Below are 16126 nucleotides of genomic sequence, written 5' to 3'. Positions count from 1 at the left end.
AGTTTTCCTTTTCCTGTATTGGAACTATTTTCTCATTTAAGCAAGATAAAATCTGGTACACAAAAAGCTGAGTAAACATAATATGTCACAAGAGGGGTCTTAAATGACAAGGATGCTTGACCAAATCGAGAGGCAGACTGCCGCTGACCAAGCTGTTTAAGCCTGTATAAAAGCAACTACTTCAGTCTCGTCGGAGAACTGAAAGGCATCCTCAACAGGTCAGTGCTTGTTTGTTTATTAAACTGAATTAACTTTTACTCAAATTTATCGTACCCTTTCTTCCATTTTTTCAGTTTAGCACTGGTAAAGGAAAGGAAATATCAAATGCTACTGATTTACTGATCAAATAGATTAAATCTTTGATTAAGAGTTGAAATGAAACAGTTGAAATGTTGTGTATGGATTACTGAATGTTTGAAAACCGTAAAAAATTATGCAACCAAGCAAGACTGCTTAACTAAAATTCTGTGTGATGTGACTGCTGTAGGTGATAGCAGCACAAATATGTTGACTTTGTGTTTTCTTCCATCTATATTTTCCTTTAAATGCATCTTCAGATAACAACAGATCAGAGCCACTCAGTCGGGATAAAGTGAGGTGAGATGTGTGTTAAATAACACAACTCCCAAATGGTTATAATAATGTTCATTAAAAAATATTTCCAAATTATGTAAAACTATATCACAATTAAACATGTCCCAACTCATTCATATTCCTTCTCCTTTTGTCAGTTACCACTAAAGTGCCAAAATGAGCACAGACGCAGAGATGGAGCAGTATGGCCATGCGGCCATTTATCTCCGCAAGCCAGAAAGGGAGAGGATTGAGGCCCAGACTGCTCCATTTGATGCCAAGTCGGCTTACTTTGTGACTGATCCTGAGGAGATGTATGTCAAGGGCAAACTTGTCAAGAAGGAGGGTGGTAAAGCCACTGTTGAGACACTTAAAGGAAAGGTAAGTGAATATTCATAAAAGATTCTAACTTCAACAATTATAACCCTTCAACTTTCTCAGGAAAACAGATAAGATTAACGTTATATATTAAATAATGTACTTATCAATTTTTTTATTGTTTTTTTTTTTTATGTAGACAGTCACTGTAAAAGAGGATGACATCCACCCCATGAATCCCCCAAAGTTTGATAAAATTGAGGACATGGCCATGATGACCCACCTCAATGAGCCTGCCGTGCTGTTTAACCTCAAAGAGCGTTTTGCATCATGGATGATCTATGTAAGTGTTTAACAAACATTTAATAATGGTGTTTTCTGATCTCTACTTTTCAGTACTGGAGAGAACTCATTACAATGATAAAGATGTTCAGTGTGGACACAATGACATTTGTGAACTTACTCTGCTTTCCAGACTTATTCCGGCCTCTTCTGTGTCGTCGTGAATCCCTACAAGTGGCTTCCTGTGTATGATGCTCAGGTTGTCGTGGCATACAGGGGCAAAAAGAGGATTGAGGCTCCACCCCACATCTTTTCCATCTCTGATAATGCCTATCAGTTCATGCTCACTGGTATGTCTTATTTTAGGGGATATACTAAGTGTATATATGTATATATATATATATATATATATATATATATATATATATATATATATATATATATATATATATATATATATATATATATATATATATGTATTTGATCATTTGTGGTTTTAAATTAACAATTAATTTAAGTATTTGTTCTTTTCAGATCGTGAGAACCAGTCTATCCTCATCACGTAAGTAATATACCAATAAATGAATGTCACATATGAAAAAACACAATAAAACTCAATTCAACTCTTTCTTTAACCAGCGGAGAATCTGGTGCAGGAAAGACTGTCAACACTAAGCGTGTCATCCAGTACTTCGCAATAATTGCAATGACTGGATCCAAGAAGGCAGAGCCTACACCTGGCAAGATGCAGGTATAACTGCTTTTATTTGGAAAAAGTAAGTAAAGTTTTTACAATATACCAACAAAGGTGTAACATAATTTTTCTAGGGTTCCCTGGAAGATCAAATCATTGCAGCTAACCCACTGCTGGAGGCATATGGTAATGCCAAGACTGTGAGGAATGACAACTCCTCTCGCTTTGTAAGTGTTGGAACAGAAAAAAATAACAGGTTTTAAAGCAAACTGTCAAAATAACTGTTAATTTAAATCTGATATGTTTAGGGTAAATTTATCAGAATTCATTTTGCAACCACTGGCAAGCTGGCTTCAGCTGATATTGAAACATGTAAGTTATTTTTATTTATTTTATTTATTTATTTATTTATTTTTTACATTTTATTCACTGTTGCTGTCTGATGTTATGAAATCTGCATGCTTTTGTCTGACACTGAATTTTTGGTCTTAGATCTGCTGGAGAAGTCCCGTGTCACCTTCCAGTTGTCTGCTGAGAGGAGCTACCATATCTTCTATCAGCTGATGACAGGCCACAAGCCTGAGCTCCTGGGTAGGTACTGACAGCTATTTGTACCATGAAGCTGAATTTAGTTTCATAACATTTATTTATGCATTTCTTCTGGTCTTTCAGAGGCTCTTCTGATCACCACAAATCCCTTTGACTATCCAATGATCAGTCAGGGTGAAGTGACTGTCAAAAGCATTAATGATGTGGAGGAGTTCATTGCAACAGATGTAAAGACTCAGTTCACTGCAAATATATATATATATATATATATATATATATATATATATATATATATATATATAGAGAGAGAGAGAGAGAGAGAGAGAGGACAAAAATATCACAATGTTAATTAATACCTTTTATGTGCAATTCAGACTGCAATTGACATCTTGGGCTTCACTGCTGAGGAAAAGGTGGGAATCTACAAGCTGACTGGTGCTGTGATGCATCATGGCAACATGAAATTCAAGCAGAAGCAGCGTGAGGAGCAGGCTGAACCTGATGGCACTGAGGGTAAATGAGAAAAATCTACTAAATCTGTTGATTCACAGAAGATTAGAGTCTAACTTGGGCTAACTAAATATTTTCCAGTTGACCAAAAGCATTAAATTTCTATTTATCAATCAGTGGCTGATAAAATCGCCTACCTCATGGGTCTGAACTCAGCTGACATGCTGAAGGCGCTGTGCTACCCAAGAGTTAAAGTTGGCAATGAGATGGTGACTAAAGGTCAGACCGTCCAACAGGTAAGTGAGTAAAAGTTTTAAAATATTTGCATTTTGACATATGAACATATACTATTATCTATCTATTCATTTATTTATTTTTGAGAAAAACAAATTAAAATTCTCTTATTCCAGGTCAACAATGCTGTCTCGGCTCTGTGCAAATCCGTATATGAGAAAATGTTCTTGTGGATGGTTATCCGTATCAATGAGATGCTGGACACAAAGCAGCCCAGACAGTTCTTCATTGGAGTGCTGGATATCGCTGGGTTTGAGATCTTTGATGTAAGCGCCTAAGGAATATTTGAGTATTTTTGAAGAAAAACACTCTTTTGCTATGAAATTAAATACCTTTGTACTATTACAGTTCAACAGCTTGGAGCAACTCTGCATCAACTTCACCAATGAGAAACTGCAACAGTTTTTCAACCATCACATGTTTGTCCTGGAGCAAGAGGAGTACAAGAAAGAAGGCATTGAATGGGAGTTCATTGACTTTGGTATGGACTTGGCTGCCTGCATTGAGCTTATTGAGAAGGTAAACAGCTGCTCAGGAAGAAATGTACATGCTACCTCCATAAAATATTAATATATTATGTAACATATGTTGCATATGTTATCTCTGTTGAAATTTTAATATGACATGTGCCATTTTCTCAGCCAATGGGCATCTTCTCCATCCTTGAAGAGGAGTGCATGTTTCCCAAGGCCTCTGACACAACGTTCAAGAACAAGCTGCACGATCAGCATCTTGGCAAGACCAAATGTTTTGAGAAGCCAAAGCCTGCAAAGGGCAAGGCTGAGGCACACTTCGCTCTGGTTCACTATGCTGGTACAGTGGACTACAATATCACTGGCTGGCTGGACAAGAACAAGGACCCGCTGAATGACTCAGTTGTGCAGCTCTACCAGAAGTCTTCAAACAAACTGTTGGCCCTCCTATATGCAGCCCATGCTGGAGCTGATGGTAAGAAACAAAAGTGCTCACAAACTCCTGTGTCCAGTACAGATAGTATGTATCTGTCTAATAACTATAATGTGCATACTGTAGACTAATATGTATACTGTGAAAAATATTCATTAAATTCCAATAATGAAATTTACTATTTATGAAAACAGAGGCTGCTGGTGGTGGCAAAAAAGGTGGTAAGAAGAAGGGTGGTTCCTTTCAGACTGTGTCTGCTCTTTTCAGAGTATGTATAGATTTGTATTGCAGGAAAAATAATTTTTTACTCATATTTAAATATTATTAACCTATTATCTAATGATGTTGATCTACAGGAGAATCTGGCCAAGCTGATGACCAACTTAAGAAGCACTCATCCTCACTTTGTCCGTTGCCTGATTCCCAATGAGTCAAAGACCCCAGGTAAAACCCCCACAGTCCTACTGACTGCTCAACACATTACACAGTGACATAAATAAAGTTTTGAAACATTATCAATTTCTGACTCTCAGGTCTTATGGAGAACGCCCTGGTCATCCACCAGCTGAGGTGTAACGGTGTACTAGAGGGCATCAGAATCTGCAGAAAGGGTTTCCCCAGCAGAATCCTCTATGGTGACTTCAAGCAGAGGTGTCAATTTGAGTTTAAGAGTGGCAAATTAATTTTATCTTATGGAAAACACTTTTGTGAAGAACATCATACCAAAAGATGAAATGCCTATGAGTAAAATGATGATTCTCTCTTGAAGATACAAAGTGTTGAATGCCAGCGTCATCCCTGAGGGACAGTTCATTGACAACAAGAAAGCTTCAGAGAAGCTGCTTGGCTCCATTAATGTGGATCACACACAGTACAAGTTTGGGCACACAAAGGTACACCTCATTATTTTAATGAGCGTAAATAGAGTGTCCATTTGCACAGCACTTATTGTTATTATTTTATTATTTTTCCATAACAAAATAGGTGTTCTTCAAAGCTGGTCTGCTGGGCACTCTTGAGGAGATGAGAGATGAGAAACTGGCTGAGCTGGTGACCATGACTCAGGCTCTCTGCAGAGGATACGTCATGAGGAAAGAGTTTGTGAAGATGATGGAGAGGAGGTAACATTGTCATACTAAATTCTATTGTATTCTCTTTTGTATTGCTTTCCTCATATTAAGATCCTACGACACTAAAAGTTACTATACTAACAGTAACACTCTCATGTTTGGTTTTTAGAGAAGCTATCTTCTCCATCCAGTACAACATCCGTTCTTTCATGAATGTCAAGAACTGGCCATGGCTGAAACTGTACTTCAAGATCAAGCCTCTTCTGAAGAGTGCTGAGACTGAGAAGGAGTTGCAGAACATGAAGGAGAACTACGAGAAGATGCAGACAGACCTGGCTACTGCTCTGGCTAAGAAGAAGGAACTGGAAGAGAAGATGGTCGGCCTGCTGCAGGAGAAGAATGATCTGCAACTTCAAGTGTCTGCAGTAAGTAATAAACAAAAGAACAAATATATAATGCCTATAATCTCTTGTATGCATGTTAGCTGATTCTGACCGTGTATGTGGCACAACAGAGTGTAGATTTTTTTAAATGAATAATGAGCAACTGCCAAGACACACGACATGACAACACTAAATTATACATTGTTTTCTGTTCCATGTATTATAGGAAGTTGACAATCTCTCTGATGCTGAAGAAAGGTGTGAGGGGCTCATTAAGAGCAAGATCCAGCTCGAGGCCAAACTCAAAGAGACAAGTGAGAGACTGGAGGATGAAGAGGAAATCAATGCTGAGCTGACTGCCAAGAAGAGGAAGCTGGAGGATGAATGCTCTGAGCTAAAGAAGGACATTGATGACTTGGAGCTCACCTTGGCCAAAGTGGAGAAGGAGAAACATGCCACAGAAAACAAGGTTCAATTTATCTATATCTGAGAGGAAAAATGACTCTAAATGAAAATATATTAATTCTTTCCTGAGATATAGTTGTTAAGTTATATTTAAATACATCCTTTGTACAATTCTTAGGTGAAAAACCTGACAGAGGAGATGGCATCTCAGGATGAGGCCATTGCCAAGTTAACAAAGGAGAAGAAAGCCTTACAAGAGGCCCATCAACAAACACTGGATGATCTCCAGGCAGAGGAGGACAAAGTCAACACTCTGACCAAGGCCAAGACAAAGCTGGAACAGCAAGTTGATGATGTAAGAAAATTATAATCATATAGCTTTTTAATGGAAAGAGTATTGAATCATTGTCTTTCCAACCACTTGAATCAACTGACATGACTTTATAGCTTGAGGGTTCACTGGAGCAAGAGAAGAAGCTCCGCATGGACCTTGAGAGAGCCAAGAGGAAGCTGGAGGGAGATCTGAAACTGGCCCAGGAATCCATAATGGATCTGGAGAATGACAAGCAGCAGTCTGATGAGAAAATCAAGAAGTAGGGCATTTTTCCGTTATTACTAGCAAAGTTTGTTTGTTAGATCGTCCACTCCATAAATGTAGACTACAAAAAGTCACCTGCAGCTAAATGTAGTGCTGTAAGATCTGACATGTTTATGCCCTACTTTGTCCACAAATCTCTAATGCCGAACAATAATGTCATCACTCAATGACTTCATTTCTTAACTATGTTTCTGTGAGTAGCAGCGAAATGGTAAGCTTTCTTTACTTCAAAGCTTTCTTTACATGTTCAAATCTATAATACTGAATTTGTTCTTCTTGTCCTGTTACAGGAAGGACTTTGAAATCAGCCAGCTTCTCAGCAAAATTGAGGATGAACAAACCCTTGGTGCTCAACTCCAGAAGAAGATCAAAGAACTGCAGGTAACACTGTTATAACTCAATAATATATTCACTGAATCTAAAGCATGTTCAATGGGTAATGTCCTTTTCATATTATCATTGCACTAGGCTCGTATTGAGGAGCTGGAAGAGGAGATTGAGGCTGAGAGGGCAGCTCGGGCTAAGGTAGAGAAGCAGAGAGCAGACCTCTCCAGGGAGCTTGAAGAGATCAGTGAGAGGCTCGAGGAAGCTGGTGGAGCAACAGCTGCTCAGATTGAGATGAACAAGAAGCGAGAGGCTGAGTTCCAGAAACTGCGTCGTGATCTTGAGGAATCAACTCTGCAGCATGAAGCTACTGCAGCAGCTCTCCGTAAGAAGCAGGCTGACACTGTCGCAGAGCTCGGAGAGCAGATCGACAACCTCCAGCGTGTCAAACAGAAGCTGGAGAAAGAGAAGAGCGAGTACAAGATGGAGATTGATGACCTCTCCAGCAACATGGAGGCTGTTGCTAAAGCAAAGGTGTGGGTTTTTTTTAGAGTACAAATTTTGTTTGAGCATTTAAAAGCAGGTATTCATGAACTGTTAACATGAATAAAACAAAATTATTGTAGTTACAGTTACTTATTCTAAATTTAAAGTACTTTTCAAATTATTGTCAACAGTTATATATTTATGTGTTTATATATGTAATTAATTGCAGTACATCTCTTTTATAAATAACATATGCTAATCTTCACAGGGCAACTTGGAGAAAATGTGCAGGACTCTTGAGGATCAACTAAGTGAACTCAAAGCCAAAAATGATGAGAATGTTCGTCAGCTGAATGACATTAATGCCCAGAAGGCGAGACTTCAGACAGAGAATGGTAAGTGATGTATAACATGGCGTTATCAGTTTTGCACATTCACATATAAGTGACCAAAAGCAACAAACAATCAGTGGGGGAAATTAAATAACCTGAGCTTAGTACATGTGTGTTAACTACAGGTGAGTATTCTCGCCAGCTTGAGGAGAAAGAAGCTCTTGTTTCTCAGCTCACAAGGGGCAAGCAGGCCTTCACTCAGCAGATTGAGGAACTGAAGAGACACGTTGAGGAGGAAGTGAAGGTCTGAATTATTTTCTGTCTTCTTTTTTGTCATAGCACTTACTAATTTAAACACATAAGTTTTAAATCAGCTGGTCTGTCCTCTAATTTGGTTCCTAGTTGTTACCATTTAAATTTCTCATCCTCTCAGCATTAGACTTTAAGATTGATTTAAACATTAAAGTTGTCCACCTGACATTGATTGTCTTTTCAACAGGCCAAGAACGCCCTGGCTCATGCTGTTCAGTCAGCACGTCATGACTGTGATTTGCTCAGAGAGCAGTTTGAGGAGGAGCAGGAGGCCAAGGCTGAGCTACAGCGAGGAATGTCCAAGGCCAACAGTGAGGTGGCTCAGTGGCGATCCAAATATGAGACTGATGCTATCCAGCGCACTGAGGAGCTGGAGGAGGCCAAGTAAGTCATGATACTGTCATTGTTTAAATTAGTTTTGAGACTTAAAACCAACCAATTCAGACTTAATCAAAACAAAATTATTTTAACAACAGGAAAAAGCTTGCCCAGCGCCTGCAGGAGGCTGAGGAATCCATTGAGGCTGTGAACTCCAAGTGTGCCTCACTGGAGAAGACCAAGCAGAGGCTGCAGGGTGAGGTGGAGGACCTCATGATTGATGTGGAGAGAGCTAACTCTCTGGCTGCCAACCTTGACAAGAAGCAGAGGAACTTTGATAAAGTAAAGTTTTAAACATAACCAATATCATCAAAATAAACATACACGTATAATAACAACTAACTAATAAACCTATATTAACATAGGTCCTGGCAGAATGGAAGCAGAAGTATGAGGAGAGCCAGGCAGAGCTGGAAGGAGCCCAAAAGGAGGCTCGTTCTCTCAGCACTGAGTTGTTCAAGATGAAGAACTCATATGAAGAGGCTCTGGATCATCTTGAGACCATGAAGAGAGAGAACAAGAACCTGCAGCGTATGTCAATAAATAAAATTATATCTTATGAGGGTTATCCTCTGACCTTTATAAATGTACTTTATAGAACCCATGTAAATGTTGTCTGTTTGAAAACTGTATTTCGGAAGATTCTGTGAGATTTTGAATCTAACTCTAATTGCTGTGTGGTCTGATATTTAAGAACAAATATTACTTTCAAAGTGCTGTTTTATTCCTATTCATTTTTTTATTCTTATTCTGTAGAGGAGATCTCAGATCTGACTGAGCAGATTGGTGAAACAGGAAAGACCATCCATGAGCTGGAAAAGGCCAAGAAGACTGTTGAGACTGAGAAGTCTGAAATTCAGACAGCTCTGGAGGAAGCTGAGGTATTTTATAGAAATTGACTTTGAAAGAAAGCAAAGGAAAACATGTTTTATCCACTTTATGTTGAAATGATTTTTTTTAACATAGCTGTTTAAATCATTTAAAGGGAACTCTGGAGCACGAGGAGGCCAAGATCCTTCGTATTCAGCTTGAGCTAAACCAGGTGAAAGGTGAGATTGACAGGAAGCTGGCAGAGAAGGACGAGGAGATGGAGCAGATCAAGAGGAACAGCCAGAGGGTGATTGACTCCATGCAGAGCACTCTGGATGCTGAGGTCAGGAGCAGGAATGATGCCCTGAGAGTCAAGAAGAAGATGGAGGGAGACCTGAATGAGATGGAGATTCAGCTGAGCCATGCCAACAGACAGGCTGCTGAGGCCCAGAAACAACTGAGGAATGTCCAAGGACAGCTCAAGGTGAGTTGGTAGATGATTTGTTAAAAAATAAAATGGTTATTTATTTATTTATTTAATCAGGATGCCCAACTGCACCTGGATGATGCTCTCAGAGGACAGGAAGACATGAAGGAGCAGGTCGCCATGGTGGAGCGCAGAAATGGTCTGATGATGGCTGAGATTGAGGAGCTGAGAGCTGCTCTGGAGCAGACAGAGAGAGGACGCAAAGTAGCTGAGCAGGAGTTGGTTGATGCTAGCGAGCGTGTTGGACTGCTTCACTCTCAGGTTGGTATTATTAATTTAAAAGAACTTTGTGATTCCATTGAGTAAGAGTCACATCATTAAAATATTGTTTTCTTGTTTCATTCAGAACACCAGTCTTTTGAACACCAAGAAGAAGCTGGAGGCTGACCTTGTCCAGGTTCAGGGTGAGGTGGATGATGCAGTTCAGGAAGCAAGAAATGCTGAGGAGAAGGCCAAAAAGGCTATCACTGATGTAAGTTAGTACTTTACAAGCCTTCTTTTCTTTTCAAAATTCTTGTTCATGCTTGATCAATAATGCCAACACCACCCATACTTTCAGGCTGCCATGATGGCTGAGGAGCTGAAGAAGGAGCAGGACACCAGTGCTCACCTGGAGAGGATGAAGAAGAACCTGGAGGTCACAGTCAAGGACCTGCAGCACCGCCTGGATGAGGCAGAGAGCCTCGCCATGAAGGGTGGCAAGAAGCAGCTCCAGAAACTGGAGTCCAGGGTATGTACTCTATATAAAGTCCAGCTATTATTAAGTGTAACACTTTGATTCTCTGATAAGAACTCATTTTTCTCTGTACTCTAACATTTATTTATCATGGCATTAAAGGTCCGTGAATTGGAAGCTGAAGTTGAAGCTGAGCAAAGACGTGGAGCTGATGCTGTTAAAGGAGTCCGCAAATATGAGAGGAGAGTGAAGGAGCTCACTTACCAGGTGATTACACATTTATATAAATATTCACCTTATTCAAGTCCCTAAACTATTTCTTCTCTAGCCAGCAGTAACAGTTTTTTATCTATACAGACTGAGGAGGACAAGAAGAATGTGGTGAGACTTCAGGATCTGGTGGACAAACTGCAGCTCAAAGTCAAGGCTTACAAGAGACAGGCTGAGGACGCTGTGAGTAAAATGGTTTTTGATTTTACATATGGGAAGCACAACTTCATGAGAAATGACACATGCAGAAATTATCAAACACATAAAGAAAGAGAGATGCAAAAGGGACCAACATCTCATGAGAATTTCATGTCAATAGCACTTTTAGAAATATATTTACTTTGAAAATGGGTGACAAGTTCAAAACTTATTTTACCTGCTGTATGATCAGATATTTTTTAAACAATGCAACATACTGTAACACTGAATAGGAGGAACAGGCCAACACCCACATGTCCAGACTGAGAAAGGTCCAGCATGAGATGGAGGAAGCTCAGGAGCGTGCTGACATTGCTGAATCTCAGGTCAACAAACTGAGAGCCAAGAGCCGTGATGCTGGAAAGGTAATTCATGTAATTTGATTTTACACAAAATGTACCTTTGTTTACTGGTTTTGTTCTTTATAGTATCCCAAAGTATTAATTTACTAGTATACAGACCTTTAATTTAAGGTGTAGACAATAGTGCAACACCACATGGGACCAGAGTTTTTAATGTGTGTTGAATAATTATGTTTTTCATCATTTTTTCCAGGGTGAAAAAGCTGAATAAGAGACATCTTTTGGAATCTTTTGACAGTGTTCATAAAATATGAACTACCTGTTGAACTGACAGCTGATAATGTATTAATTCAATAAAATCTTAAATTATGATTTAATGATATTTATTCAGCATCATTTACTGTCTATTCTATGAAAGTCACATTTCGATACGCAATGTCTGACACAGTAGCTTCCTCAGAATAATTATGAATTAGGACATTGTCCTGGTTAATTAGGACAGCCCTTTTGCTGAGTGTTTCCAAAAGCTTTTTGCATTAGAGATAGCTGGGTTAACATTTGTCAACATTTACTTCCATAGCCATTAAAAAGGCTTTCGGTGTTAATACATAGTATGAATTAAATATTTTATTTGTATGTGATGAATGCTCATAGTAAATATATACACAGACATTATCATATAATGACCATGGTGTAGTATGAATGGTAATAAAGGAGGTCCTCCTTAGGAATATTGTAAAACTTATAAAATGGAGTTAAAAGTCCAAACTTTATGCTGTCCTTCGTTTTTTCCAGACCCGTCCCATCGGCCGTATTAGAGTAATTGTCGGACCAATTATGGCTCCTAGGCCTGACCCTCAAGTCTTTAGTTAGTTCTTATTGTAGACTCTATAGTATTCACACTCAAATTAAGCTGATGATGCCTTATTTTGGCTTCTTACTTCCACACTATTTTCAGTTATAAAAATATTTCTTCATACAGACTAGTGTGTGTTGATAATAAGATGTCCAAATGCGTCTTGTAACCAAACTTTAATGGGTACATTTAACAACAAATGCCAAAAAGCCATCATATGTTTTCGTCTGGATAGTTTTTCCCACACTTGCATTGCTCTGGGATGGTATCCAGCTCAGTTAAAAAAGGCAAGGCAATAAAAAAAATACAAACGGAAATCTACAGTACACTTACTAAAAGTTCAATTTCAAGGAACTGCAAGTGAACATAAAGCTGTATCTTTGATGTAATACTGTTATAACCGAAAGTATTTAACTTCTTATACATTTAATTCTCTCTAAATCACTAAGGCTAAGACTAATCACTAAGGCTCTGACTGTGGAAAGTTAAGCATGCCATACTGTCTACTATCTCCATTGAAGCAAAGCATTTTGGAGCTGCTGGCAAACATGAGCAGTACATAAATAAAATTGTCTTTTTACTGTAGCAAGGAAACACAGCTAAAACATGCATGCCAAAACATTTCCCAAAGGTTTCTTCAAACACTTACAGTATGAGTAATGCATTCTAAATTAATTTGTTACACGAATCACTGTGTCTGTCACAAAGTAAACCTGGGCATGTGAATGTGGTTATAACACAAGCCACACATTACTGATTAAATAAGCCAATCACACAGGGCCATGGACCACCTTATATGTACTCCAGAAGCCTCCGTCATCTGTTTATGCTTACTGACACATAAGGCCTCCCAGGCCTTTCTATTTTTAATCATGCTGTGCAGCTTACCTCGACTAAAAATTTGACAAGTCATCAAATAAGTCATACTGGATCCAAATAAAATCTGATATCTCCCCCACAGCACATCTCATGACCATATTAAACATGCAGTAATTTAAGGTTGATGATGTTGTATTTCTATAAAAGCAAACCGGTAATTAAAGCCAGTAAACCAATATGTATGCATGAGTTCTTTCACTCGACCCAACTAACTCCACCATAATCCTCTTGGAATCCCCTTAATGTGGATGCCTAAGAAAATACATTTAGTGTATAATTTAGTGTGTATTTAGTATATACATGTGTATACACACACACACACACACACACACACACACACACACACACACATATATATATATATATATGTATATATATATATATATATATATATATATATTAGAGATGATACGATACCACTTATTTATGTCCAATACCGATACAGATATCATAAATTTGGATATCTGCCAATATGAATCCTATATAGTCTATTTTATAATCAGTAAAACTGTTTTTTTAATCTCTTGCTGCATATTGTATAACTTCATACAAAAGAAAAATAAAAACACTAAAGCTATTCTATTATACTGCACCCAAAATATTTTGCAGTTCAGCAATACTAATCTTTTTATTTAAACTTTTAGCAGAACTTTAAAACTGAGTATTTAAAGTAATCAAAAAGTAATTTAGAATGCAATTTTATGCAGATTTCAAAAACTCTTTGGGTCTGAAATATCAGCACAAAATAATGTTTCTATTCAACAAGTATGGGAAAAAAGTGTTTTCATATTTTTTTAAACCATGAAAGTGTTTGGCCATGTTTTTCACAAAACTAAAACATCACTACTTTTATGTCTAATTCTCTGTAATGAAGGCGGAGTAAACTGGATCTGCACTCTGTGCCCAGTGAATGCTCACAAGGCAGAGAGAACAAATTTACCTACCTTGGCACCACAACTGGTTTCGCAGTATGTAGCAAGGTTCCAGATACTTTGTTCCAGATGGTTCGATATTTTTTCGATACAAAAAAATGTTCATGCCTTTTTAATTTGTCATTTATTAAAATTATAAATATATATTTAACTCAAAAGTAGTTTTTAAATTTAATGTTGCTGAAACAACAAAATAATAAAAAAAATAAATCTATCTGATCCAGGAATCACACTTTGACAGTTTATTACAGAGAAATGGCTCTTTCCAAAATAAAAGCTATACTATACGTTTTTTCTGGGCTATATTCTCAGCAGCATAATAAACATATCAGGTCCCCATAAGGAGAAACATGTGCTAACGGCTGTCTAAATCAGCGGTCCCCAACCTTTTTTGTGCCACGGACCGGTTTATGCCCGACAATATTTTCACGGACCGGCCTTTAAGGTGTCGCGGATAAGTACAACAAAATAAAACTAGTACCGGTACCGAAAAAAAGAAGATTTATTCATAACACACGTGAAAAGACCCAGGAAAACCGAGTTAACGATAAAAACGATAACAAACTAATGCTGAAAACCAATAAAAACCCTGAAAACCATACATTTCACACCTGAGCCTCAACTCTCGCTGCCTGGTACCAAACAACTCACGGACCGGTACCGGTCCGAGGCCCGGGGGTTGGGGACCGCTGGTCTAAATGACTCGGGTAAAGTTTGTAGCATGTGTGCTTGTTGTTTTTGTCTGCTTCCACTTGTCTTTGCACTAGGATGATGTCGGAGTAAACGTGCAGTCATATTCGTTGTGTTCCCACTAGTGCTGTCAGCGTTAATCTCATTAAAATAACATTAACGCCATAATGAGGCAAATCTCCGTTAACGAGTTACCGCGGATCGCCCCATGCGTGGGGCTGGACGGCGTCAACAAGCTAACGCACTAGTTCCCACCAATTGAGCATTGCGTGGCACATCCAACATACTGTTTTACTTTTGTCCATGACACGCTTACCATAAGGGTCATGCTTCACATGAAAACCAAGATACTTCCAAACACCAGCTCTGAATGAGGGTGGGGGAGGTTCAATTTCGGGCAGCGTTGAGGCAGTTGCCATATTGCAACGAGCTTAGAATCTGTCTTGCTAGCTTGCGCTGCGCTCAGTGGATCTGCACTCGACAGTGCAGCCTAGGCGGAGTAGTCGAACGCAGATCCACTGAGCGCCCAACACAGACAGCATTGTCAGAAGAAAAGTTGATAAAGTAAATCTCAAATTTTGTATTGTTCGATACACATGCGTACCGAACCGAAAGCACTGTATCGAATGGTTCAATATCGATACGAGTATTGTTGCACCCCTATTATATATATATATATATATATATATATATATATATATATATATATATATATATATATACTTCAAGCTTGGGTCCTCTACCAGAGGCCTGGGAGTTTGAGGGTTCTGTGCAGTATCGTAGTTCCTAGGACTCCGCTACTCTAGACAGAGATCTCGGATGCTGTTCCTGGGATCTGCTGGAGGCACTCGTCTAGCTTATGAGTCACTGCACCTAGTGCTCCTATTACCACTGGGAGCATTGTTACATTTGCCCTCCACAGCTTCTCAAGCTCTTCTCTATGCCCTTGGTATTTCTCAAGTTTCACATGTTCCTTCTTCCTTATGTTGCTGTCATTCGGAATTGCTACATCTATCAGTACGGCCATCTTCTTCTGTTTGTCTACCACCACGGACATAGTCCCACAGGATCTTAGCTCGGTCATTCTCTGCCACCCTTGGGGGCCTCTCCCATTTTGACCTCAGGACTTCCATGCCATACTCGGCACAGATGTTTCTGTATGCTATGTGGTACTGTGGTACTGACACTCACCAGTCCCCGGCCTCCTTCCTTCCGCTTAGCCTACAGCCTCAGGATACTGGAGCTCCCTGGTCTTGATGTCAGTGGCTTCTATCTCCTCATTTGACCAACTTATTATCCTGGCATGGTATCTGATCACAGGCAGGGCGTAGGTGTTGATAGCCCAGATCTTGTTCTTACTGTTCAGCTGACTCCTCAGGATTTGCCTCACCCTCTGCAGGTACTTGGTGGTTGCAGCTTTCCTATTCATGGTTCCCATTTGCTTGTGGGATCCCCAGGTACTTGTAACTGTCCTCTATCTCTGCAATGTTGCCTTCTGGTAGTTCAATCCCCTCAGTTCTACCTTCCTTCTTTATCATCCGACTACACTTCTCCAGTTTGAATGACATTCCGATGTCATTGCTGTATATCCTGGTGGTGTGCATAAGTGAATCGATGTCTTGTTCATTCTTGGCATACAGCTTGATGTCATCCATGTGGAGGAGGTGGCTGA

At 39.1% G+C, this 16126-nt stretch overlaps 1 protein-coding gene across 1 annotated transcript; it reads left to right on the top strand.

Moving 5' to 3' along the window:
- The first annotated feature begins 557 nt into the window (after positions 1–557).
- On the top strand, positions 558–11469 carry LOC101481931 (myosin heavy chain, fast skeletal muscle). Its single transcript, XM_014408072.3, has 40 exons — positions 558–597; positions 732–954; positions 1091–1234; positions 1367–1523; positions 1708–1735; positions 1813–1924; positions 2002–2094; positions 2176–2239; positions 2360–2458; positions 2540–2643; positions 2791–2929; positions 3044–3162; positions 3277–3426; positions 3509–3679; positions 3802–4108; positions 4261–4334; positions 4423–4510; positions 4600–4717; positions 4836–4959; positions 5051–5187; positions 5306–5561; positions 5746–5988; positions 6103–6279; positions 6372–6517; positions 6813–6903; positions 6991–7380; positions 7601–7727; positions 7850–7968; positions 8164–8360; positions 8453–8636; positions 8720–8885; positions 9111–9235; positions 9340–9648; positions 9709–9912; positions 9998–10123; positions 10211–10381; positions 10490–10594; positions 10685–10780; positions 11029–11160; positions 11351–11469. Exons 2-40 carry the CDS (start codon positions 751–753, stop codon positions 11366–11368), a joined length of 5814 nt encoding a protein of 1937 aa, XP_014263558.1. The 5' UTR covers positions 558–597; positions 732–750; the 3' UTR covers positions 11369–11469.
- The last annotated feature ends 4657 nt before the right edge of the window (positions 11470–16126 follow it).

The sequence above is a fragment of the Maylandia zebra genome, linkage group LG4, assembly GCF_041146795.1.
Source record: "Maylandia zebra isolate NMK-2024a linkage group LG4, Mzebra_GT3a, whole genome shotgun sequence".
Classification (NCBI taxonomy): Eukaryota; Metazoa; Chordata; class Actinopteri; order Cichliformes; family Cichlidae; genus Maylandia; species Maylandia zebra.
The sequence above is the reverse complement of the archived record's forward strand: the minus strand, read 5'-3'. Positions and strand labels throughout refer to the sequence as shown.

Bases quoted from the DNA above. Each gene is read 5' to 3' on its own strand.
- LOC101481931 (XM_014408072.3), top strand. From the start codon at position 751: ATGAGCACAGACGCAGAGATGGAGCAGTATGGCCATGCGGCCATTTAT. The intron at 5,989-6,102 runs GTTCAATTTATC...TACAATTCTTAG, and splicing joins AACATGCCACAGAAAACAAG to GTGAAAAACCTGACAGAGGA. The intron at 7,381-7,600 runs GTGTGGGTTTTT...TAATCTTCACAG, and splicing joins AGGCTGTTGCTAAAGCAAAG to GGCAACTTGGAGAAAATGTG.